The sequence below is a fragment of the Aethalodelphis obliquidens genome, unplaced genomic scaffold (genome assembly GCF_003676395.1).
Source record: "Aethalodelphis obliquidens isolate GAN/ISIS:26980383/991018 unplaced genomic scaffold, ASM367639v1 scaffold38, whole genome shotgun sequence".
NCBI lineage: Eukaryota > Metazoa > Chordata > Mammalia > Artiodactyla > Delphinidae > Aethalodelphis > Aethalodelphis obliquidens.
The window spans coordinates 19,052,043-19,074,885 of record NW_020837982.1 but is presented as its reverse complement, the minus strand read 5'-3'; the positions used below and the strand labels follow the sequence as shown (position 1 = coordinate 19,074,885).

Here is a 22,843-nt window from a genome sequence, read left to right as displayed (position 1 = left end):
GGTCCTCGGGTCCCTGGTCACAGGGGTACTTGCGGTTGTGCAGCGGGCGTGATTGTGCACGTCACAGCCGCCCGCTCTTGCTGTACTTTGCGCGCGAGTGTCCGTCGCTGCACACCCAGAGGTGGGCCAAGCGGTCGACAGCACTCACTGTGTTCAGGGCACTCGTGCCACGCGGTCACCGATGTCCATGGTTAGGTGCTCGGCCCGCGTAGCGGAGGCTCTTTCTGCGGAGGACCAGCGCCCACGGAGGAGGACAGGTTTGACGTGCTTGGAAGGTCTGTGCTGGTGTCCTCTGGTCCCTGCTGGAGGCTCGTGACACGTCCTCATTCGCCGCGGATGTTGAGTTACTAGGGCTCTCGTATCCTCAGGCTCAGTGGTCGTGCAGCATTTTCGAACTCGTTCGGGTCCCTCTTTAACTGGGAGCCACATGCTGCCTGTGTAGACGGATGGAATTAACACACCCAAAACGGTCTGTGCTGCCTCGCAACCCAGCAGGGCTGCCTGTTCTCGGGAGGGTGTGGGAGATGCAGTGCCCCGGCTTCTTGCTTCAGAGCACAGAATCCACAGGAATGCCGTTGAGTTGGGGACCCCTGAGTTTGGGGCGCATTATTTCTTGTGATGGACTGATGGATTTTAAGTTTTTAAAATTATCTTTATTTTTTAACTTTTATTGGAGTACAGTTAATGTACAATGCTGTGTTAGTTTCAGGGGTACAGCAAAGGGGATCAGTTACACACGTGCATGTATCCACTCTTGTTTAGATTCTTTTCCTACATAGCTCATTACAGAGCATTGAGTAGAGTTCCCTGTGCTCTACAGCAGGTCCTTATTAGTTACCTGTTTTATATATAGTAGTGTGTATGTGTCAATCCCAGTCTCCCAGTTTATTATCCCCCTCCTTTCCCCCTGGTAACTGTAAGTTTGTTTTCTACCTCTGTTCTGTAAATAAGTTCATTTGTACCATTTTTACTCTTAATCTTGTGGCTTATTTAGTTCACTGTTATTAAATTGTCTGCTCATCAGATCCAATCAGCGAAACGTCACCACTGTGGTGCATGGGAGTGATGCTCTGTGCAGCACGCGATGGTCTGCGTGTCTGGATGCAGCAGCAGAAGCAGGGTCGGTGTAGCCCTGAGGCTCCATCGGGAGCAGTACGGTGGGGCTTCTGCTCCGGGGAGGGAGGGGTGGGGGGAGGGCAAGCGGGACGGGACCCCAGGGGAGGAAACACTGAGGGACAGGGGCGTGTACCGCCGAGGAAGGGCAGGAAGGCGTGCAGCTGCCAGGGAGCAGCCCCTCCCTGAGAGCGTGACCCCACGGGGCCAGGTGAAGCCGTTGGGGCCCGGGGGTGATCACAGCAACGACAGAACCCAGCCAGCTCAGCCTGTGACTCGGCCCCTCACTGACGGCCTGGAGGAGAAAGGCCGGCCAATTCCAGGCATAAAAACTTGGTATGTCAGTCTCTGCCGTCCCACACAGGTCTGGCGTTTGGTAAAAAAAAAAAAAAAAAAAAATCACAAGACACACAAAACAGCAAGTAGAAACAGTCACTGCCAAGAGACAGAGCAATAGAACCGGACTCAGGATGATCTGACTGTCGGAACCGGCAGGCGGAGATTCTGGATAACTAGGGTTGATGTGTTGACGGCTCTCAGGGAAAATGTGTGGAACAGACGGGAGCCTTCAGCGGGATGGGGGTTGTGTGAGGAGGGGCCACGTGGATGGAGGTGCTGGGAGCCAAGATCGTGGTGACAGGAAGGATGGCCCTGACAGGCCCGTCCGTGACCTCACAGCTGAGGGAAGAGGCATTGGGGCCACCCAAACTGGAACAAAGAGAAGAATGGGGGGAAAACCGAAAGAATAGGGCACCTGGGATGTGGGGCGGTACCAAACATTTTGAAGGGATAATGGCCAGTAATTTTATCATGAAAAACATCAAGCTACAGGTCCGAACGTTTCAGAGAACCCCAAGCTGGATAAATAACAAAACAGACCTACCTACCACAGGAAACTCCAGGACACGCCGCACTGAAACCTTTAAAAAGTAAGAGAAAGAGAAAGATTTGAAGGCACACGTTGCAAAGAAACAAAGGTAGGAATCACAGCAGCTGTCTTGTCAGAAACTGGGAGCTGGAGAGAGTAGGGCAATGTCTCTGAGATGCAGAAAAGAAAAAGCTGGCAGCCCAGAGTCTTCCCAGAAAAATCTCTCAGAAATGGAAAGGCTTTGGAAGCAGACAGAATTCATCATCCGCAGACTCGCACAGGAGGTGCTGAAGGAGGCTCTTCAGACAGAAGTGAGAGATACCAGACAGACCTAGGTCCACACCCAGAAAATGAGGATTGTTAGACGTGAAGGTAGATCTACAAAGCGTTGTTTTTGTTATTTTTAATCATTCTATACGCTACTGAGTTTCTAAGGCAAAAACAGTAGCGACGGATCGTGGGCTTCCAGGACAGCAGCACCGAAGACGGGGCGGGAGTGAGGCGATGCTGTTCGCAGACAGCTCTTCAGAAAACCGGAGAGAGACACAAAGAGGCCAGTGTCCAGAGAAACAGTAGATTGTGGTTGCCAGGGGGTGGGAAAGGGGGAGATGCTGGCCAAAGGGCACAGACTCTCAGGGGTGAGACTGACACGTCCTGATACTGTGTCCTGTGCTTGAGAGTTGCAGAGAGAGGAGATCTTACATGTTCTCACCACACGGGTGATGGTGGGCTGGAGTGGAGGGGTTCCTGGTGCCACGTGGGGAACGTGTTACAATGTACAGATGCATCACCTGGCAACTCACAAAGTTACGTGTCATTTATGTCTCAGTAAAGCTGGAGGTAAAGGCCCGAGCTGCGGAGCAGCAGGGCGGGGAGGGTGAGCTGTGGTGCCCGGTCTGAGCCGCGTCGGCGGAGCCCAGTCCGACCCGCCGCCTCCCCTGGCGCTGGCTGCCTGGGCACAAGCGCGGCAGGGCTGGGTGAGCGCTGAGTCGTCGCCGAGAGTCTCTGCCGTCTGGTCCTTTTCAGAGGAGCTTGCTGAGCCCTGGGCAGGGTGCACAGGGCGGATTCGGGGCTGGCGTCGCGGGGGTTGTGGCAGGTGGCGGGAATCAGAGTGTATTTTGGAAGTAGGACCAGCAGAACACAGAACGTGGATAAAATGGATGGTATTTAGAGTTTCAGATTTTCTTTGCAGCAGAGGATCCTGGTCTTTAAAAAAACAAAACCTGCCATGCCAACTTACACTAAAGACCAATTGAAAAACTGACAAAAAAAAACCCAGAGGTTATTTTTGTGGAAAGCCGTAGTCAGGCACACATTTCCCTGTGTTTTCGGCAGCCTTCACTCCCCCCACGGTCCAGAAGCATCACCCAGGGCCCCTTGGGCTCAGATGAGCAGAATTTGAAAACAGCTGGAGGAGTCTGCACACGTTTCGGACGAGGCTTTGCATCCCAAGCGCTTCCGTGCAGCTCAGAGATGTGCTGGGGCGTTGCCAGGGTCTGGCAGGCAGCTACCCCAGGTACAGGGTCCGTGCTGCCAAGAGATGCTGCCGTGGGCTTGGTGACCGGTGGGCACCGCACCAAGATGTCCCCATTGCCGCCTCGGGCCCACTGAACACCGGGTCAGACGCTTGTCTTGGGCGGGTGCTTGTGAGAAGCTAACTTGGCTTCAGACCGCGTTGAAGTGAGACTGGACTTGGGAGGACCTGTGCTCTGGGCTGAATGTGTGCCCCCAGATTCATGGGTTGAGGTCCTAACCCTGAGAACCTTTAAGCATGACCCTATCTGGAGATTTACAGACATGATCAAGTGAAAATGAGGTCATTAGGGTGACCAGTGTCCTTAAGGGAAGATTTGGACAGACAGACACGCATCAAGGGAAGACGGCCATCTGCAGCCCTGGGGGCGAGGCCGGGGCAGTTCTCCCGTCACGGCTGCAGCAGGACCAGCCCTGTGACACCTGGGTGGGCTCCGGCCTCCAGACGGGGGACAGGAGGTTCCAGTGTTGAAGCCGCACAGCGTGTGGGGCTTTGTCCAGCAGCCTGGGAAGGTGACGGGGCCCGTTAGCCAGTGGATGAAGGAAGGATGGAGCCTCAGGCTTCTTGTGTACACCTCCCAGAGCGTGTTGTGTGAACCTTTGGTGCACGTGGGTACGCCAGGTGGTTTCCGGATGAATGATTTGCATAATCTTGTGTTTATCTGTGTGGCTGCTGCTTACAGCAGTTACGTATTTTCAGGCTTAAATGCTCCTAACATATAGGTTTCACTGCAAATACAGGTATAAAATATATGTAGTATCAAAAATTTGTGAATGTGGGACTTCCCTGGCGGTCCAGTGGCCAAGACTGCGCTTCCATTGCAGGGGGTGCGGGTTTAATCCCTGGTCAGGGAGCTGAGATCCCACAAGCCGCGTGGTGTAGCCAAGAAAACAAATTGTGAAAGCTCAGATACAGTGTTACCGGCCAGAATCCGAAAAATGTAGCGTGTAGGTCTGGAAGGAAAGGTCGGCTGACGTAAAGAAAAATACTAAACAGTAGCAGGTTGGTGTCCAAATGAGAGCACTCCTGAGGTGATGCAGGACGTGGTCCTGGGCTCTGAGAGCAGCCTGACGCCTGGGCTCAGCCCGCCTGCCCTCTGTCCGCCCCGCGCCCCGTGACACACGTGGGAGCAGCGCATGCGTGCACACGCGTGACTGTACACAGGCACACACAGTCACACTGCTTCACGCCTTTCTGAGGAGACACGGGAGGAAATTGGTTTTCCGAGATCGACGCAGGTGGGCCCAGCCCTGATGGTGGGCCTAACCCTGATGGTGGGCCCAGCCCTGATGGTGGGCCCAGCCCTGATGGTGGGCCCAGCCCTGATGGGGGGCCTAACCCTGATGGGGGGCCCAGCCCTGATGGTGGGCCCAGCCCTGGTGGTGGGCCCAGCCCTGGTGGTGGGTCCAGCCCTGATGGTGGGCCCAACCCTGATCGTGGGCCCAACCCTGATGGTGGGCCCAGCCCTGATGGTGGGCCCCCCATCAGCTGGCTGCTTTCTCCTCTTAGGCGACAGGGGACAGCAGAGCCTGCTTCTCGGTCCACACACCCGCTCAGATCCTTGGAAAGCAGGCCTGGAGCCCAGGGGCAGCGGGAGAGGTGGGATGGGGCAGTCACCACGGGGAGACGCGACCCAGACCAGCTGCAGTGAGGAGTGGGCAGTGCGGGAGGTTTTATTTCTGCCAAGGGTCCCCGGGGCTGGGTCCAGCAGGTGTGGGTGCTTTTGCTGCAGGTGCGTGTAGGTGCCGGTGACCTACAGTGGACGCCTGGGGTCAATACGGTGGCCCTGGCCCTTCTGCCAGCTGTTCCTCCACTCCCCTCCCCCTTCCCTGTCCTTTCCCCTTGCTCTGTTCCTCTCTCCCCAGTCTCCCCCACTTCATTTCTCTCTCCCATCACCATTCCCCCCAGCCCCCCAGGTTCATGTGGCCAGGCCTCCTTCTTGGGCGGGCGTGCACACGACCTCAATGCCGCAGAGGCCGCCGTCCGGGGCGCGCACGCAGGGCTGTCCGGCTGCGCTCTGGCCGTGGCGCGCCCACCTCCCGGCACGCTCGGGCTCCCTGCACTCCGTGAAGCAGAAGCTGCACGTCTCCGTCGGCTCGGGCGTTGCCCCTGCAGCGCTGCCCGCTTCCATCCAGCGATCTGCTGAGGGGGAGAGGGCGTCGGCCTCGGCCTGGACCCCTCCTCCCCCGCCCTGCACCCCCAGGGGACCACCTCCGGTGTTAGCCGCCCTGTCCTGGCAAGTGGGGCGAGCCCCAGGGCCCAACACCCACCCTTCCTCAGGGCCCTGTCTCTTCTTGCCTTGGTGTTTGACCCGATTTCACCAGGACAGACAGGAAACTGTAGGAACTGGCGCCAGGCTGCTCCCCGGGAGGACCGGCAACCGCTCTCCACTTAGAAACGGGGGCAGAACCAGGACAGAGGGATGTCCAGGACCCCACTGCGTGCTCACCCTTGGAGGACTTGGCCCGCATCCGACATGGCCCTGGGGGTGGCTGGCAGGAGACCTGGTCCCCCCTCCTCTTCAGGAAACAGGCCACGGCCAGCAGGAAGCAGCAGATGATGGCGCAGAGGCAGAGCCCCAGCGTGCTGTAGACCAGGGCCAGCTGGTCGGCGCTCAGCTTTAGCCCTGGGGGGGCTGCAAGACAGCGGGGGAACCAGAGTCAGGAGGGGCCCCTCCCTGAAGCACCCCCCCCTCCGGCCAGCAGCCCCTCGTCCTCGCTGCCTCCTTGTGAGCCCCAAACAAGCCATGCGGTCACCCCCACGCCCCCTCGGAGGGCCGGGGGACCCCGGAGCTGCACGCCCTTTGTCGTTCTCTCTCACTGTGGGGTGTAGCTTGGGACGGTACCAGAGGTGGACGGGCGAGCAGGTGGACAGTTGTCCAGGGAGGGTGTTTGACCAGGGAGCGCGTGCTTGGAGAGAGACGGTGGTGTTGCTCCTGAGCCTGAGGGGCAGACGTACACCAGGGGGGCCTGGGGAAATGGGGCGCTGGCCCCGCTCAGGGCCCCGAGCCAAAGCCCTGCCCTCGAAATCTGTCCCGGGCCCTGGGATCGGGCGCCCCCAGCCCGGGAGGAAGGGCTGCCGGCCGCCTGCTGGTCTTGCTGCACGCAACACTTCTCTAGTGTGTCCCTGACCCTCACGCTTCTGTGAAGGAGGGGCGCTCGCCCCCTTTCCAGGTTGCAGTGTAGTCCACGTGCTGCCAGGTTCACGGCCCTGAAGATGAGGGGGGGTGGTTAGTGTGTTCTCAGGCTCGTGCAGCTGCTGCCTGTGCACCTGAGGTGTGTCCGGCACCGCATGACGCCCCCCGTCCGCCCCGGCACCACCACGCGGTCTCTGTCGCCTGTCCTGGACACTTCACACCAGCGGAATTGTGCAGCACGGGACCTTCACGTCTGGCCTCTCGGCGTGTTTCCAAGGCTCAGGCGTGTGGCACGTGTGTTGGGTCTGAGTAACGTCCACCGTGTGGATGCACCACATCGTGTTTGTTTGTCCACGACGAGCAAGCATTTCGGTTGTTTCCACCCTTGGGCGGCTATGAAGGCTTGCGTGCAGGTTTCCGTGTGCACGTGTGTGTGCCGCTCTCGTGGACGCGTCCCACGAGCGTAGTTGCCGGGTCAGGTGGCGCCTCCTTGCTGAGCTGTTTGAGGATCCTGCAGGCTGTTCCCGCTGTGGCCACACCGCCTTACAGTCTGTATTTCAGATGACAAAACTCAGCCTCAGATCTGGTCACAGTTGCAGAGCTGCACCTGGGGGCAGGTCTGATGGGCTCCACGCCGGGGCTCCACGCCGGCCGCGCACAGATGGCAAGGTGGACACTGTCCCTCTTCCTTACGCAGCCTCCTTAGGGGCAGAATTTTATGAAGTGACAGTTGGCTGGTGCTACCCTGACGTTCACAGAGCTCTGGGTGGGCTGTCGGTGCCACCCCCCGGCCGGCGACGTCCGTGTGTCCCAGCTCCCGGGCCCCCATCTGCTCACCGGCTCCTGTGCGTCCCTGGGATAAAATAAAGCCGTCGGCCTGGCCAGATTAGCGGGGGAGAGGCTGGCAGCCTTCGCGTGGGAGGTGGAATTCCCAGCTACCAGACGCTGCTAAGTACACAGTGAAGTGCTGGGTGGATTTCAGGTGTCTTCAGCTGAACTCTAACTACCTCGAGGCTGGCTGCTGGCATTTGGAGACGGTCCTTGATTCCTGCCCTTCAAGTCGGGCTGGGCCGGGCCCCCCTGCACCCAGCAGTACGCAGTACAGGGGACGCAGGGCCTGGCCGGGCCCCCTGCACCCAGCAGTGCGCAGTACAGGGGACGCAGGGCCTGGCCGGTGCCATGACGAGGCCTGGCAGCCTCTGCTCTGCTCTCCCGGGCGCCCTGAGCCACCACGTGAGGAGGGTGATTTGGGGCTTCCTGAGGGAAACGGAACCAGTTCCTGCCTGGTGACCCGCTCGTAGAGCGTGCTTCGCAGAGGCCCTGGATCCGGAGGAGAGGTGCAGTTAAAACTGCGAAAGATGTCACCTTCCGCCTCTGTCCCAGGCTGGCGACCCAGGCACATCTGGGTGGGGTGGTCTCCTCTGAGGGCCACATGCAACCACCTGCCAACACGGACACGCCCTTTCAGGCTTGTGGACTCACTGCCTTCACTTCTAGGCACGTGGATGCAGGCATTTGCTGGGCTCTGTTTACAGTGAGAGCCGGAGACCAGCTCCCTGGTGGGTCCTGAGATGGGCTGAGCCTCAGGGGCAGGAAGTGAACAGGGGGAGAGAGGTGGGCGCTTGGGGTTCTCCCTGGTGTGAAATGTGCTTAGACAAGAGCATGTGGGAACCGACAAACCCAGGCCGCGACAGGTGTTGCTCCTGGGGAGAGACTTTCCCCAAACCTGGCTTTTTAATACCTTCTTTCTTCCGTCGCGATCCCCGTGTGTCGTCCGTTCGCGGGAACGGCAAGGAGCATGCTGGCTGCCTCACTTGTTGAAGCCTAGTCAGAGGCTGGCCAGGTGCGGGGACGGGGTCCCCAGCCACCGCTGTGCTTCCTCTGTTCAGTCACCAGCTGTTCAGGTCTGCAAGCTCGGTCGCTGACCTCTGTCGGCCCTCAGTGACCTGGCCCCGGAGCGGAGCGGTCTCGCCCAGTGCCTCCCTGTCTGCTGACCCCGGTGGGTGCAGGGGCTTCAGTCGGGAATGGATGTGAGCTCTGTCCTTGTCAGAGAGCCAGGCCTGCGGCGCAGTTCTGAGCACCGCCACCAGGGGGCACCGCGGATGGTTTATTTCCAAGCGGGTTTTCCATTAGATTTGTTCCGTGCTTGTACTGTTTTCAGAGTCAATCTCGCCTAGAAACAGGATTTCCCCGACTGCTGCTGCTGGGCTGGAGCTCGGGCTGGCCGGGCGGGCAGTGCTGTGACCTGTCCTGAGGGGCCTTGGTGTAGCCGGGGCAGGGCAGGTTCTGAGCCTGGGCCCTGCGGCCACCCTCGCTCACGGTCAGGCCTGCCTCCTGGTGAAACGGGGTGGACGCTCCGGCCTCCGCGCTGTTGGTAGCAGCTCGACCCAGTGGAACGTTCCGCCAGCATCCCCACGGCCCCAGCCCAGCGAGCAGGCAGGTCAGGGGAGGGGTGAGGTGGGCTCCCGAGGCTTTCTGCCCTCCTCCCCTGGCCTCAGCCCTGGGGATGCAGAGGGGGCCTGGGGCAGCCGCCACGGTGACATCTCTTGCAGCCGTCGGGGGCGGATGGGAGGTGGCGTGTGTGGGGAGAAAACACTCCACACCCTGAGATGAAAAGCCAGAGACAAGACCAACCCCCAGGCCGCCGTGCAGGATGTGCTCCCAAGGCGGGCATCGCCCTCCCACAAGGGGTCTGGTAACCTGCACGTGGGACCTTACGACCTGATTTGGGGAAAAAGCCTTTGCAGATGTAATCAAGTTAAGGGTTTGGAGCATCAAGGCCCAGGGTCGCTGAGGCCCTGCGAGAGCCCTGTGAGGGGGGTGCCGGGCTGCCTGTCCCCAGTGGGGACAGGGAGATACAGAGTCTGGAGACGTCCCAGGTCACCCGTGCTCACGCCACCTGGAGCTCTGAACCCGGGACCCAGGAGGCCCTTGAATAGGGCCTGGGGGCTCCGTGGGCTCGGATAAGAAAAGCAAACCTTAATTTTCACTAAAGCTTAGCCTTTGCTCCCACTGTTTGTAGCAGTTGCAGCCCCAGTGGTCCTAGCAGTGGCTGTACCCTGTCCACAGAGAATCCGTGTGTTTCCGCTCCCAGCCCCTCCCAGCACCTGCACATGCTGTGCCCTCTGCCTGGAACACCTTTCTCCACGTCGTCTCTTAGATGTATGCTTTCCTTTTAAATGAGCAGTTACTACGTGCTGATCCTGACACTCAGTGCAGCAACCCCGTGAAGGCAGGTGATCTCAGTCTTACGGAAACACTTAACCTCAGAGAGGTTAAGTGACTTGCTCAAGGTCACACAGTTGGTGGGAGATGGAACCAGGGGTCTGGCCCCCAGTCTGCCTTGAGGGCCTCTCCTCGGGGAAACCTTCTCACCCCATTGCACCCTGGCTGGGGGATGTCGCCACGCACTGAGGTTACTCAGTCATTTGTCTTGTCTCTCCCATCAGACTGTAACTTCCATGGGGTCAGCGACAGGGTCTGCCTGACTCTTGGACCCGTCCCCCCAGGCACAGCTGAGCCCTCCACAGTTACCGTCAAATGAAGGAACGGCCATTCCGAGAGACGTGGAGGGACCAAGGGTGGGGGCTGGCAGGGCGGGGAGTGAGTGGGGGGACAGGTCAGCCCCGCTGCCACGGGCAGTGTTCTGCACGCCCTGCCCTTAACACCCAGGGTGTGGGCCCGGCACTTCTGTTCACAGTCCCCACCAAACCCAGCTCTCGCCCCACCTGCACGCAGGTATCAGGACACAGCGGGACACACGTAAGCCCCAGACCTCCAGAGGGACACGCGGCCGGGGGCAGGTATGGCGAGGCGTCACCCAGCCCTCCGAGGCTCGGGAGGCCGCACCATGGAATGACTGGGACAGCGGTCAGGTCAGACGTGGTCACGCTGACCCCACTGGCTCCTGGAATGTCTGTCCACACTTCCTGGGGGATTCGTACCTGGAGGGTCCACCCCAGGCCCTCTGGGGAGGGGCCTTGGCTGGTGGTCACAGACAGGAAGGGCTAACGGTGTCACACTGGCAAGAGGTCCCCCTAAGTGGGCGACGGCACCACAGAACACTGCTCCGGGGATTGGCTCTTGCAGAGCAGACAAACTTTGGGACCCGCAGGCCGGGCCCGAGTCCCCGCTCAGCTGTGCACTGACTCTCCAGGTTTTGAGACTCAATTTCTCTGTCTGTAAAGGGGAATCTGTGGCATCGGAGGTGGACGGGGTTCTGGGTTTGGCTGGAAGAGTCAAATACGTCACTGCAGGGAAGGCGCAGGGGTCACCAGACCTTGGAGAGCAGCCCCCTTTGTGGTCCCGTTCGTCACCCCCTCCACCCGTATCCACGCCCTCTGTGTGTGAATCTGCATTTCCTCTCACAAGAGGCTGTGCTGGATAAAAACCGGCCACAAACCCCCCACAGCTACAAATCCTTCGCCTCTCCTCCAGCCGAGAGTGGGGTCTGTCTCCCCCGCCTTGAATCTGGCTGGCTTTGCATCTGGAGGGATAGGATGCAGCAGATGATGGGTGCCAGCTCTTGGCCGAGAGGTTCAGAGGCCCGTGTGTCACCTCTGATGCTGCTGCCCACCCGCTGGTCCCAGGGGAGGATGAGAGACTCAGGAGCAGAGCCCCTCCAGCTGACTCCGGCCAAGCCCTATGCCATGAGGAGTAACACGCCATGGAATCTGGGGGCTGTTTGTTACGTGGCAGCAGCTTACTGACAGGAGAGCAGAGCAGAGTAAGAGACAACAGTCTAACCGAGAAGAACCAGGCTGGGCACTTCGTTATCAGGACACATGAAGCCTGTTCTCATGGAAGTGACGTCATGAGGAAAGTCACAGAAAAGGAGGAAAACCAGCCAGCACCTGGCAGACCAAGAGCACCATAAATATCAAGTGTTTGCGGGTCCACATCCCCACCCAAGCCGCGTCCTCTCTGACACCACAGAGCAGAGTAGCTGAGCCAAGAGGTATTTTCTGGGAGGATTAATTAGGTCATTTCCAGTGCTCGGCACTTAGTAAGTGCCTAGTTCAAGGGACCCCCTCACATATCTAAGGAGGCCCATCTCCACCGTGAGCTTTTTTGATAGTACTTTTCTTTCTCATTCTTGGGAAGTCTCCATTGCCTCTAAATGGAGTGGGGGTCTTGCTCACAGGTTAGCTGTGCTATCCACTCGCTGCCCTGTGTTCTGAGAATTCATGCAGCCACCATTATGAGACTCCCAACTGTCAGGTCTTTTTTCTTCTTTTGCTTCCTTCTTGCTCACAGACTTCTGTAAACTTTGCTTAATTTTTTTTTTCTATCCTGTGATGATCCCCCCACCCCCCTGGTTTCTGGCCATTTGCCTGCACTGGACTTCCTGCTTTGCAGCCTCTCCTTATTGAGGCCTGGTGCCTGCCTTCCACCCACTCTGACCCTTGGACACCGCGCAGGCCAACCTTAGGTGGCTTACCTGGACCCACATCCGAGCCTCTGTGCTCTGGTCCCTGGTACCTCCCTAGGTTGTCTGCCCGGGTCGAGGCCTCTCCGGTCCGCTGTCTCCTGACCTCTGGTGGGAGGTTCACTTGACTCCTGAACTTGTTCTCACAGAAGTGTGTGCATTGCTTGGGGTGACGTCCACAGATGGAGGCACAGCTGATACAGTCCCCCAGGAGCTGGTCATAGTACCTGCCTTGCTCTTTGCGGCAGCTGAGTGACTCTGGGAGACAGAGATGCATGATGCTGCTGGGTGACAGACACAGGCAGAAACTGGGGGTCTGGCCTCAAAGGGTATCAAAGTTAAAAAAAAATCCTAGTCCAGTTCCCCAAAAGCAATTCCAGAGTAATCCAAGTCCTCTTCCAGTATGCAAATGTAAGACTATACGTTGTCCTCTAAGTACTGTTTTAGCTGCATCACACACATTTTGACATGTAGTATTTTTTCTGTACCTAGTTTAGAATGTTCTTATTTTTCACTATTATTTCTCCTTTGACCTATAATTTAAAAGAGCATTTCTTAGTACTAACTGTATAAGGGTTTTCTAGTTATCTTTTAAGTTATTACATTGTCACATAACTTCTTTACTTGGGTTTTTCAAACCTCATAAGGGAGAAACATATTTCATATAAACATAAGGAATGGAGAACAAAGCCAGAATCTGCCTTAGCAAGTTGGGGAAGGGGACTGGAAGGAAGGTGAGAAAGCTCAGATTAATAGTTTTTTCTGTCTTAATAATAAATGAGAATTTTAGGAGCTTAACCAGGCATCAGTGCCAAGGGGCAGAAGCCAAGCAAACTGAAGCCCATTCACCCTTGCTGGAGAGAGCAGTTTTGAGTGCCATACAGAAACCTGTACTTTCACAGGGTAGGTTTCCCTTGTCTCTAAGGTTCGTTCATATGAAAATGTGACTCGCATGCAGGTTTTCAGAGCGCATTTTGGAGGCAGCACAAGACAGAGGCCAAGAACCCAGACCTTGAAGCCACGCGGGCTTGGGGAAGCTCTGGTCCGCCTCTTCACGTGGTGGGCTTGGCCCCTCCATTCCTCAGTCTCCTGTTTTCCAGGAGAGGAATAGTTATAACAATGGTGATTTCTTACGGTTGTTACGGGGATTTGAAGTCCCCGGCACAGTGCCTGACACATAATGAATAATGCTCAGGGTTTAAATAGAATATTCACTTGTGCCTCTGCGATGCAAACACGCCAACGCGTACATCCTTTTCAGAGTAGAAGACAAAACCAGGAAGGCCTGCATTTGGGACCTCGGGAGACTCGGGTGATCCTGTCAGGACCAGTGACCACCCCTTGCCCTTACCCTGCTGTGGCCCCTGGACGCTCCTGACCCCGACACTCACAAGGTGGAGTTAGCCTGATGGCAGCAGTGTTCCCGGGCTTGCCGTGACCTCCTCTCGTCCTTGGGAACCCCCATGTGGCTGTGCAGGTGACAGAGCTCCTCAGACCACCAGCCCTCACTGCCTGACCTCATAACCTCCCCTCTGGGCCTCGATATTCCCTGTTGTATTTTCCCGCCTCCACGCCTTTGTCCACGCTGGTCCCTCCAGGGGCGCCGTCCCCCCATCTGACTTCTGCATCTGTGGACTCTTAACAATCCATCGCAGGGGGCGCTTCCTACCAGAAAACTTCCTCGCTCCCCAACCCATCAGCCGGACGTGGTCTCTCCCAGCTGTGGCGTTTTACGGTAGTTCACCTTTTTACCATGAAGTGGAGTCATTTCTCCCACTAGATAATGACCTCCTTGAAGGGTCTGTCAGATTCCTCTTTCCAGGGGTATGTGGGTCAGCACTGAATGTCCACCTCATTAATGGATGGTGGCTCAGAGCCATGGTGTTGCAGACTCAGAAAGTTGTTGTTCAAATCCTGACTCTTCCACTATTGTGCTGTGTGATCTTGGGCAAGTCACTCAGCCTCTCTGAGCCCCACTCAGCCAGTATTTATGAAGCACTTACTATGTGTCAGGCACTGTGCTAGGCTTAAGAAAGGAATTGAGCTCTCAGTCGGGTGGTTGAGACACATGAACACACAGGAAAGAACGTGTGGTATAAGCTGTGATAAGTTCCATCAGGGAAAGAACAAGTTATGAAAAAGCAAGCAAAAGACAATTAGAGAAAACTGGATATGGCCTGAGTGCAGATGATATTAAGGAACTATTGCTGGGGGTGACAAAATATTGAGGTTATATTTTAAAGGCCCTTATGTTTTAGGGATTCGTGATCCAGTATTTGCACATAAAATAATACGAGTTCTTGGATTGGCTTTAAAATACACAAGTAAAAAAATTGGGGACTGTAAAGGTGGCATTTCTAAAGCTGCTGATGGGTAGACAGGTTTATCATGCTGTCCTCTCTCTCTGTCATAATTTCTATAATAAAAAGTTTCAGAAGAAAGAGCAGAGAATGATGAAGGAGGGCCCACTTTCCATCCGGCAGTCAGAGGGGACCTCTTGATTTGGGGCTGAGACCTGAAGGCCGGGTAGGAGGGAGCCCAGGGGAGAAGGTGGGGAAATGCATCCCTGTGCAAAGGCCCTGAGGCAGGAAGGAACAGAGCATGCTTGGGAAGCTGCAAGGAGGGTAGGAGGGTCGAAAGGTAGAAGGTGCCACACTGTCCGTCTCCCTCCACCCCTCCTCAGGCCCCAAGTGCAGGCCAGGGGGACCTCCGGGGGCAGGAGGGGCATCCAGCCCAGGCTCGGGCCCCAGAACTCACTGCAGAAGGCTGCACAGGTGCGTGGATTCTGATTGCTGCAGATGGTTTTGCAGGAGACACAGGTGTTCAGCAGCGGGTCCCAGTACTGCTCTTCGGGGCAGGGCTGCATGGCCACCCCCAGCCGCAGGCCCTGTGGGGCTGAGAGGCAGGGAACGTGAGGGCAGCTGGCACCACTGGAGGCCGGAGCCCAGGCGGCCTCTCCCGCTCACGTTCCCTAGGGGGAACAGACAGGGTTGGTTTCTGCCCCAGTTATACTTGCTGGGCAATCCGGGGCTGACACCCTGAGCCTCAGTTTCCCGTCTGGGGCACGGCAGTTCTGAGGCCCCTCTGGCATCAGTGGAGCCCTGCTCGGCCCTGTTCTCTACCCTCATGAACGTGCACACGCCTCCTGCCACGGGGTCTTTGCATGTGCTGGTCCCTTTGCACCCCATGCTCTTCATGCTTCACGACTGGTCATTTCCTCCTGACCCCTCAGATCTCTGTTGCAACTTCGTTTTTTCAGGGAAGCCTTTCTGACACCCTCCCACCCCGGATTGGGACTTGCTCCTTCTTCTGCACTTGTCACTGTTGTCACTTGACTTTTGTGATGCAGTTATTTGATAGTGTCTCCCCATTAACTGGGAGCATCACGCAGGCATAGATGCTAATTGATTTGTTTGCTGCTGGGTCCTCAGAACCTAGATAGTGCCCAGGACATAGTAGGTGCTCATTAAATGAATGAATTAGAAAAGCAGACCTAGCCAGTGCCTAGTAAACAGCAAGCACTCAATAAATGTCCGTTTCCTTCCCTTGCTCTTTTACTGAGATGTGAGACACACACAATGACAAATCTCAAGAGTACAGCTTGACAAATCTTTGCACGTGTACACGCCTGTGTCACGACCACCGCGTCAAGGTGGTGAACATTTCTTGCTCCCTGATGACTCCCACGGGCCCCTCCCACCCAACATCCCCCCCCAGAGGTGACTTCTGTTCTGAGTTTGAACGCCATAGGGCCAGAGGCTGCTGCTACTGCCTGTTCCTGAACTTTCATTGTCTGGATTCTTTGGCTCTGCAAGGCATCTGGGACTCATTCCAGATGGTTGTGTGTTACTGAGTCTTCTGTAATTTTCTGCCTAATTTCATAGCATTTTCCTCCCCAACAACTTCTTTTAAACATTTTTTGAGGCACTTGTTTATTCTTTAATGGGAGTCCACTGAGGAAAGACCAGCGGCTCCCCCTCGACCTGGCAGCTTAACCACCTGGGTTTATCCTCCTTCCCTCTTGGAACCAAACTGAAAGGGCAGGAAGGGATAGTTGTCCTCGAAGGTGGAATGGAAGAAGTGACTGCAGCAGGGGACAGGCGTCAGCAACGTTTTGGAAGACGGAAGGCAGAGGGCCTGGGGTGACAGGCTTCAGTTGAAGATCTCTCTCGGTTGAAGCTCACGGGGAGGAAGCGGAATTGCGTCACCGAATGCTAGGAACCTCCTGGAACTGGGGCACTAGGACCTCTGGCCGTGGGGGATGGGAGGGCAGAGCAGTGAAATAGGGTTGGATGGAGACTTACGTAAAGAAGGCTTGACCCCAGGCAGGCGACGGCCCCTCACCCACCCGAGCAGGAGGTTGGGGTCTCCTCAGACACAGCTGAGGAGGGGTGGCAGTGAGGTCCACTATCCCCCCAGCCATACCTCAGGAGTGCTGTGGCCAGGTTTGTAAAAGATGTGTCCTTCCCCATCCTGCAACTGGCAGGAAGCCAGCAGACTCTGCTCTGGAAAAGCTGACCCAAAGGGAAAGCCCTGGAGGCACTGACTGGGAGATTCTTTCAAGAAAGTGACCGTGCTGCTGCCTGACCACTACAGCAAAGCTTCTGTGGGAAAACGCCGTCCATTTACCCGGAACTTCCAATCAGCCATTAGTGCCTCAGTGTGAATTGTGAACTGCAGCCAAGGGTCACCTGATATTGGAGCACCACCTCTGCATGAAAGAGACCTTGGACGATGCAAGCAGATGAAATCCACCCAGTGCCAATAGAGACAATGCAGGGAACAGAAGAAAACTACAAGATGACGGCAAGACATCCTTAGAAAGAGAAGAGAACTTTTATATCCACGAGAAAGAATGGTGTGCTCATTTTTTTTTTTTTCCGGCTTGTGGGATCTTAGTTCCCCAACCAGGGATCAAACCCGGGCCCTCCGCAGTGGTTGAGAATCTGCCTGCCAATGCAGGGGACACGGGTTCGAGCCCTGGTCTGGGAAGATCCCACATGCCGCGGAGCGACTGGGCCCGTGAGCCACAACTACTGAGCCTGCGCGTCTGGAACCCGTGCTCCGCAACAAGAGAGGCCGCGACAGTGAGAGGCCCGCGCACCGCGATGAAGAGTGGCCCCCGCTCACCGCAACTAGAGAAAGCCCTCGCACAGAAACGAAGACCCAACACAGCCAAACATAAATAAATAAATAAATAATTTATAAAACAAAAAACAAAAAAAAACCCGGGCCCTCAGCAGTGAAAGTGCGGAGTCCCAGTCACTGGACCGCCAGGGAATTCTCAGTGATGTGCTACTTTTTAAATTTTTTTTTGCGGTACGCGGGCCTCTCACTGCTGTGGCCTCTCCCGTTGCGGAGCACAGGCTCCGGACGCGCAGGCTCAGCGGCCATGGCTCACGGGCCCAGCCGCTCCGCGGCATGTGGGATCTTCCCGGACCGGGGCAGGAACCCGCGTCCCCTGCATCGGCAGGCGGACTCTCAACCACTGCGCCACCAGGGAAGCCCAGTGATGTGCTACTTTTAAAGAATTGTATGCATAGAACAACTAAGAATGACTAGAAATTTTAAAATATAATAGCCAGAATAAAAACATCTGTTGAAGGGTTATAAGATGTAATTGAAGAAATATCCCAGAACATCGGAAAAGATGTGAAAAATATGGAATTATATCAGGACGTCTGGAGGTTGACTGATGGGAGTTCCAGAGAAAACAGATTTGAAAGACAGCCTCCAGATTCAAAGAGCCAATCAGGTGTCCTGCACAATAAATTCTCTCAAACCACAAGACCCACCATCGTGAAATTCAGGAGCAACAGAGACTTGGAGGAGACTCTTAAGCCTCCTTGAGAACAACCAGCTCACCTACAGGGAGGGCTGTGTGAGTTAGGAACTCTGTGGATATTTCAAATCAAAGCGGGGGCGTGAGCGATGCCAGGGAAGATGGCCAGGAGGAAGCCCCAGCGACCTGCTTCTGCCCTAGTGGCCATCAAGCTGGCAGCCTTGGCCGAAGTAACGATATTGGAGCTCTGGGGTTGTCTATGGGACAGTTGGGCAAAGAGGCTGGTAGATTTGGGGAGTTTTGGTGCCTTTCAGCCTATCGTGGGGTGGTGGCTATTCATGTCCCTGGGGCAACTTGCTGGGACCTGGATGGGCAGTAAGGACCTTGTCCTCTGAATGTTGGGATTGTGGGTTCTAATTGCTGGTTGCCGCTTTTGATCACTGAGGAGCCAGCACGGAGGGTGGTGGGTATTGTTTCAACCTCCCTGGTTGAAGTGGCTCCCAGGGGATTGGAAGAGATCTCCTGCCCCCCATTTGGGGAGTCACACATTTAGGAAAATCTTTGTCAGGTCGCTGGCTGACTGCAGAGACGAAGGACCAGAAACTTTGGTGACCACACACAGGGAATACCTACTTTGCAAAAATAGTTTGGAAGAGTCACAAACAGACTCCAGCTCTCAGCAACAAAAACTTCAGCAATCCCTGAGGAGTGAGAGAGTTAAATTTCCAGACTTACCACAATGTAATGCTCAAAATGTTCAGTTCTCAAAAAACTTAACAAAACGTACAGAGAAACAGGAAAATACGGCACATTCACAGAAAAAGAGCCTTTGACAGAAACTATCCCTGAGGAAGCCTAGACATTGGAAGTATCAGTCGAAGATGTTAAGTCAACTGTCTTAAATACGTTCCATGAGCTACAGGAAACCACAGACAAAGAACTAGAGGAGATCAGGAAAATGATGGAAGAACAAAATGAGGATATGAATAAAGAAATAGAGGTTGTAAAAAAGGAACCAAAACTTGGAGGCAATCCAGATACCCTTTAGTAGGTGAACTGATAAATAAACTGTGTCATCCAGACAATGGGACCTCAAACCGTGAAAAGACGTGGAGGGATCTTAAATGCATGTGACTGAGAAAAGCCACGCTAAAAAGGCTCCACGCTGTGTGATCCCAGCTCTGTGACATTCTGGAAACAGAAGAAAGATCAGTGGTTGGCAGGGGTTGAGGGGGAGGGAGAGATAAAGGTGGAGCACAGGGGATTATACAGAGCAGTGAAACTGGATGCAAGTCATGATACATTTGTCAAATCCCATGGAAAGTACAAGACCAAGAGTGAACCCCAGTGTAAACTGTGGAGTTTGGACAATAATGATGTATTAATGTAGTTACTCAATTGTAGTGCATGTGCCACTTTAGTGCAGGATATGGATAGGGAGGCTGTGCATGTTTGGGGACAGGGGGTATATGGGAATTCTCTGTAATTTCCATTCCATTTTTCTGTGAACCTCAAACCACTCTAAATAATCTATTAAAAAATGGAAACAAACTGAAATTCTGGAATTGAGAAGTCCAGTAACTGAAATGAAAAGACTCCCTAGAGGGGTTCAGTAGCAGATCCGAGCAACCAGAAGGAAAGGACCAGTGAGCCTGGAGATAAGACTATTGAAATTATTTAGGATAGGAATCAGAAATTTAAAAGAATGAGAAAAAATAAACAGAACCTGAGGGACTCGTGGGAGCCCATCAAATGTAACACCGTATGTACATAGGAATTTCAAAGAGAAGAGAGAGAGAAAATATTTGAAGACATAATGGCTGGAGACTTCCCAAATCTTAGGAAAGACATGAATATACATGTCTGAGAATGTCCATGAATAAGCAGGATAAATTCAAAGACGCCCACATTGAGACACACTGTAATAAAATTGTGGAAACCCAAAGATGAGAGAATTGTGAACGCAGCAACAAAGAAACAATTGTCATATACAGGGGATCCTCATAAAATGAATAGCTGGTTTCTCCTTAGAAATCATGGAGGCTGGAAGTGAGCTGTTACATTTAAAGTCCAAAAAGAAAAAAAAAAAAAAACTATCAACCAAGAATTGCGTATCTGGCAAAACTACCTTTCAGGAATGAAGGAGAAGTTAAGACATTTCCAGATAAGCAAAAGCTGAGAGAGTTTGTTACCAGTAGACCTGTCCTACAAGAAATGCTAAAGGGAGTTGTCCTTCATGCGGAAATGAAAGTGCACTAGACAGTAACTTGAAGTCATAAGAAAAAAGAAGGAGCATTGGTAAAGGAAATCTATGACAATATCAATATCCATAGGAAGGGACAGAGATATAGAACAGTGTTTGTACACTACTGAAACTAGGTATTATTGAAACTAAGTTGTTAGAGGTTTAAGACATTCGTTGTAATCCTCAGGGTAATCACTTAAAAAATAACTAAAAACATACAGAAACTGAAAGAAAAAGGGAATAAAAATGGCACAGTACAAGTAATCAACTAAATACAAAAGAAAAGTCAGTAGTGGAGGAACTGAGGGACAGAAAACGTAAGACATATAGAAAACAGAGATAAATGGCAGAAGTAACTCCTTTATCAGTAATCATATTAATGTCAATGGACTAAACTCTGCTATTACCAAAGGCAGAGACTGGGAGATTGGATTAAAAAAACAGTATTCATCTATATCCTGTTCATAAGAGACTTACTTTACATAAAAGGACACGAGCTTGAAAGTAAAACAATGGACAAATATCGTCCATGCAAATAATAACCAAAAGAGAACTGAGGGGGCTATATTATTATAAGACAAAGTAGTTTAATCAAAAGAGGTTACAAGAGACAAAGACAAGATATATTGATTAAAAGTTTGATACAGCAAGAAGATTTAACAGTTATAAACACATATGTGTGTTACAACAGAGTGCAAACATATGAAACAAAAGTTGACGGAATTGAAGGGAGAAATAGTTCTGTGACAATATTTGGATATTTCGATTCTCCACTTTCAGTAGTGGGTAGGAGAACTGGACAAAAGATCAATGAGGACAAGATGACTTGAGCAACTCTGTAAAGCAACCATATAACAGACATATACACGACACTGCACTCAGCGACGCAGACTACACATTCTTCTAAAGTGTCCATGGAACATACTCCTGGACAGACTATATATCAGGTCACAAAACAAGTCTTAATAGGTTCTAAAAGATTAAAGTAATTCAAAGAATCTTTTCTGATCAAAGTGGAATGAAACTAAAGGCAATAACAGAAGGAAAATTGGAAGGTTCACAAATATGTGGAACTTCAACAACACACTTTTTTTTTTTTTTTTTTTAAATTTATTTGGCTGTGCCGGGTCTTCGTTGCAGCACACTGGATCTTCATTGCAGCATGCAGCATCTAGTTCCCAGACCAGGGATTGAACCTGGGCCCCTTGCATTGGGAGCAAAGAGTCCTAACTGCTGGACCACCAGGGAATTCCCCCCAAAACACTCTTAAACAACCAATGGGTCAAAGAAGAAGTCACAAGAGATATTAGAAAATACCTTGAGATAAATGAATATGAAAACACAACGTACCAGAAGTTATGGGATACAGTAAATGTAATGCTGAGAGGGAAATCGATAGATATAAATGGGTACACTAAAAAAAGAAGAATCTTTCAGATCTTGACCTATCTGTATACCATGAGGAACTAGAAAAAGAAAAGCAAACTAAACCCAAAGCAAGCATAAGGAAAGATTAGAGCGGAGACAAAAAAGAGAATAGAAAAGCTGCAATATGGACTTCCCTGGTGGTCCAGTGGTTAAGAGTCCACCTTCCAATGCAGGGGACGCAGGTTCAATCCCTGGTTTGGGAACTAAGATCCCACGTGCCGTGGGGCAACTAAGCCTGCGTGCCACAACTACTGAGCCCGCACACTCTGGAGCCCGCATACCGCAACAAAGAGCCCACGTGCCGTGGCCAAGATCCTGCATGCTGCAACTAAGACCTGATGCAGCCAAATAAAGATAGAATTGATTAAAATAATAATAATAAATTTAAAAGAAAAACTGTAATAGAGAAAATCAACAAAGCCAAAAGTTGGGTTTTTGAATAGATTTACAAAACCAACAGACCCTTAGCTGGATTGATTAAGAAAAAGAGACGAAACTCAAATTACTAAAATCAGAAATGGAAGTGGGGCATTGATACATATTTTATAGGTTATAAGAGAGTACTGTGAACAATTGTGCACCAACAAGTCAGGTAATCTAAATGGACAGTTCCTGGAAACATACAATCTACAAAAACTGATACATGAAGAAAGAATATCTGAATAGACCTATAACAGGTAAGGAGATTGAATCAGTAATAAGAAACCTCCCAACAAAAAGCCCAGGACCAGGGCTTCCCTGGAGGCGCAGTGGTTAAGAATCCACCTGCCAATGCAGGGGACGCGGGTTTGAGCCCTGGTCTGGGAAGATCCCACATGCTGTGGAGCAGCTAAGCCCATGCGCCACAACTACTGAGCCTGCGCTCTAGAGCCTGTGAGCCACAACTACTGAGCCTGTGTGCCACAACTACTGAAGCCCGTGTGCCTAGAGCCCGTGCCACAGCAGTGGCTTCAATGAGAAGCCACGGCGATGAGAAGTCCGCACGCTGTAATGAAGAGTAGACCCTGCTCTCCACAACTAGAGAAAGCCCGTGCACAGCAACGAAGACCCAACGCTGCCAAAAATAAATACAGTTTTTTTTAAAAAAAGAATGTGAGGGCTTCCCTGGTGGCGCAGTGGTTGGGAGTCCGCCTGCCGATGCAGGGGACACGGGTTCGTGCCCCGGTCTGGGAAGATCCCACATGCAGCGGAGTGGCTGGGCTCGTGAGCCATGGCCGCTGAGCCTGCGTGTCCGGAGCCTGTGCTCCGCAACGGGAGAGGCCACAACGGTGAGAGGCCCGCGTACCGCAAAAAAAAAAAAAAAAAAAGA

The 22,843-nt window shown here is 53.4% G+C and overlaps 1 protein-coding gene across 2 annotated transcripts in view; it reads right to left on the bottom strand.

The window, feature by feature from the left end:
* Positions 1 to 5,165: 5,165 nt before the first annotated feature.
* Positions 5,166 to 22,843, bottom strand: part of TNFRSF13B (TNF receptor superfamily member 13B) — a 27,726-nt gene continuing 10,048 nt past the window's right edge. The window contains exons 2-5 of one of the 2 annotated variants that reach the window (XM_027131318.1): positions 14,837 to 14,974; positions 12,092 to 12,337; positions 5,965 to 6,150; positions 5,166 to 5,657 (exon numbers count right to left, since the gene is read on the bottom strand). In XM_027131318.1, coding sequence (XP_026987119.1) covers positions 5,434 to 5,657; positions 5,965 to 6,150; positions 12,092 to 12,337; positions 14,837 to 14,974 — 794 coding nt within the window. In that variant the 3' untranslated portion in view covers positions 5,166 to 5,433. The remainder of the gene's footprint in view (positions 5,658 to 5,964; positions 6,151 to 12,091; positions 12,338 to 14,836; positions 14,975 to 22,843) is intronic. The other variant, XM_027131319.1, reaches the window with a different exon arrangement.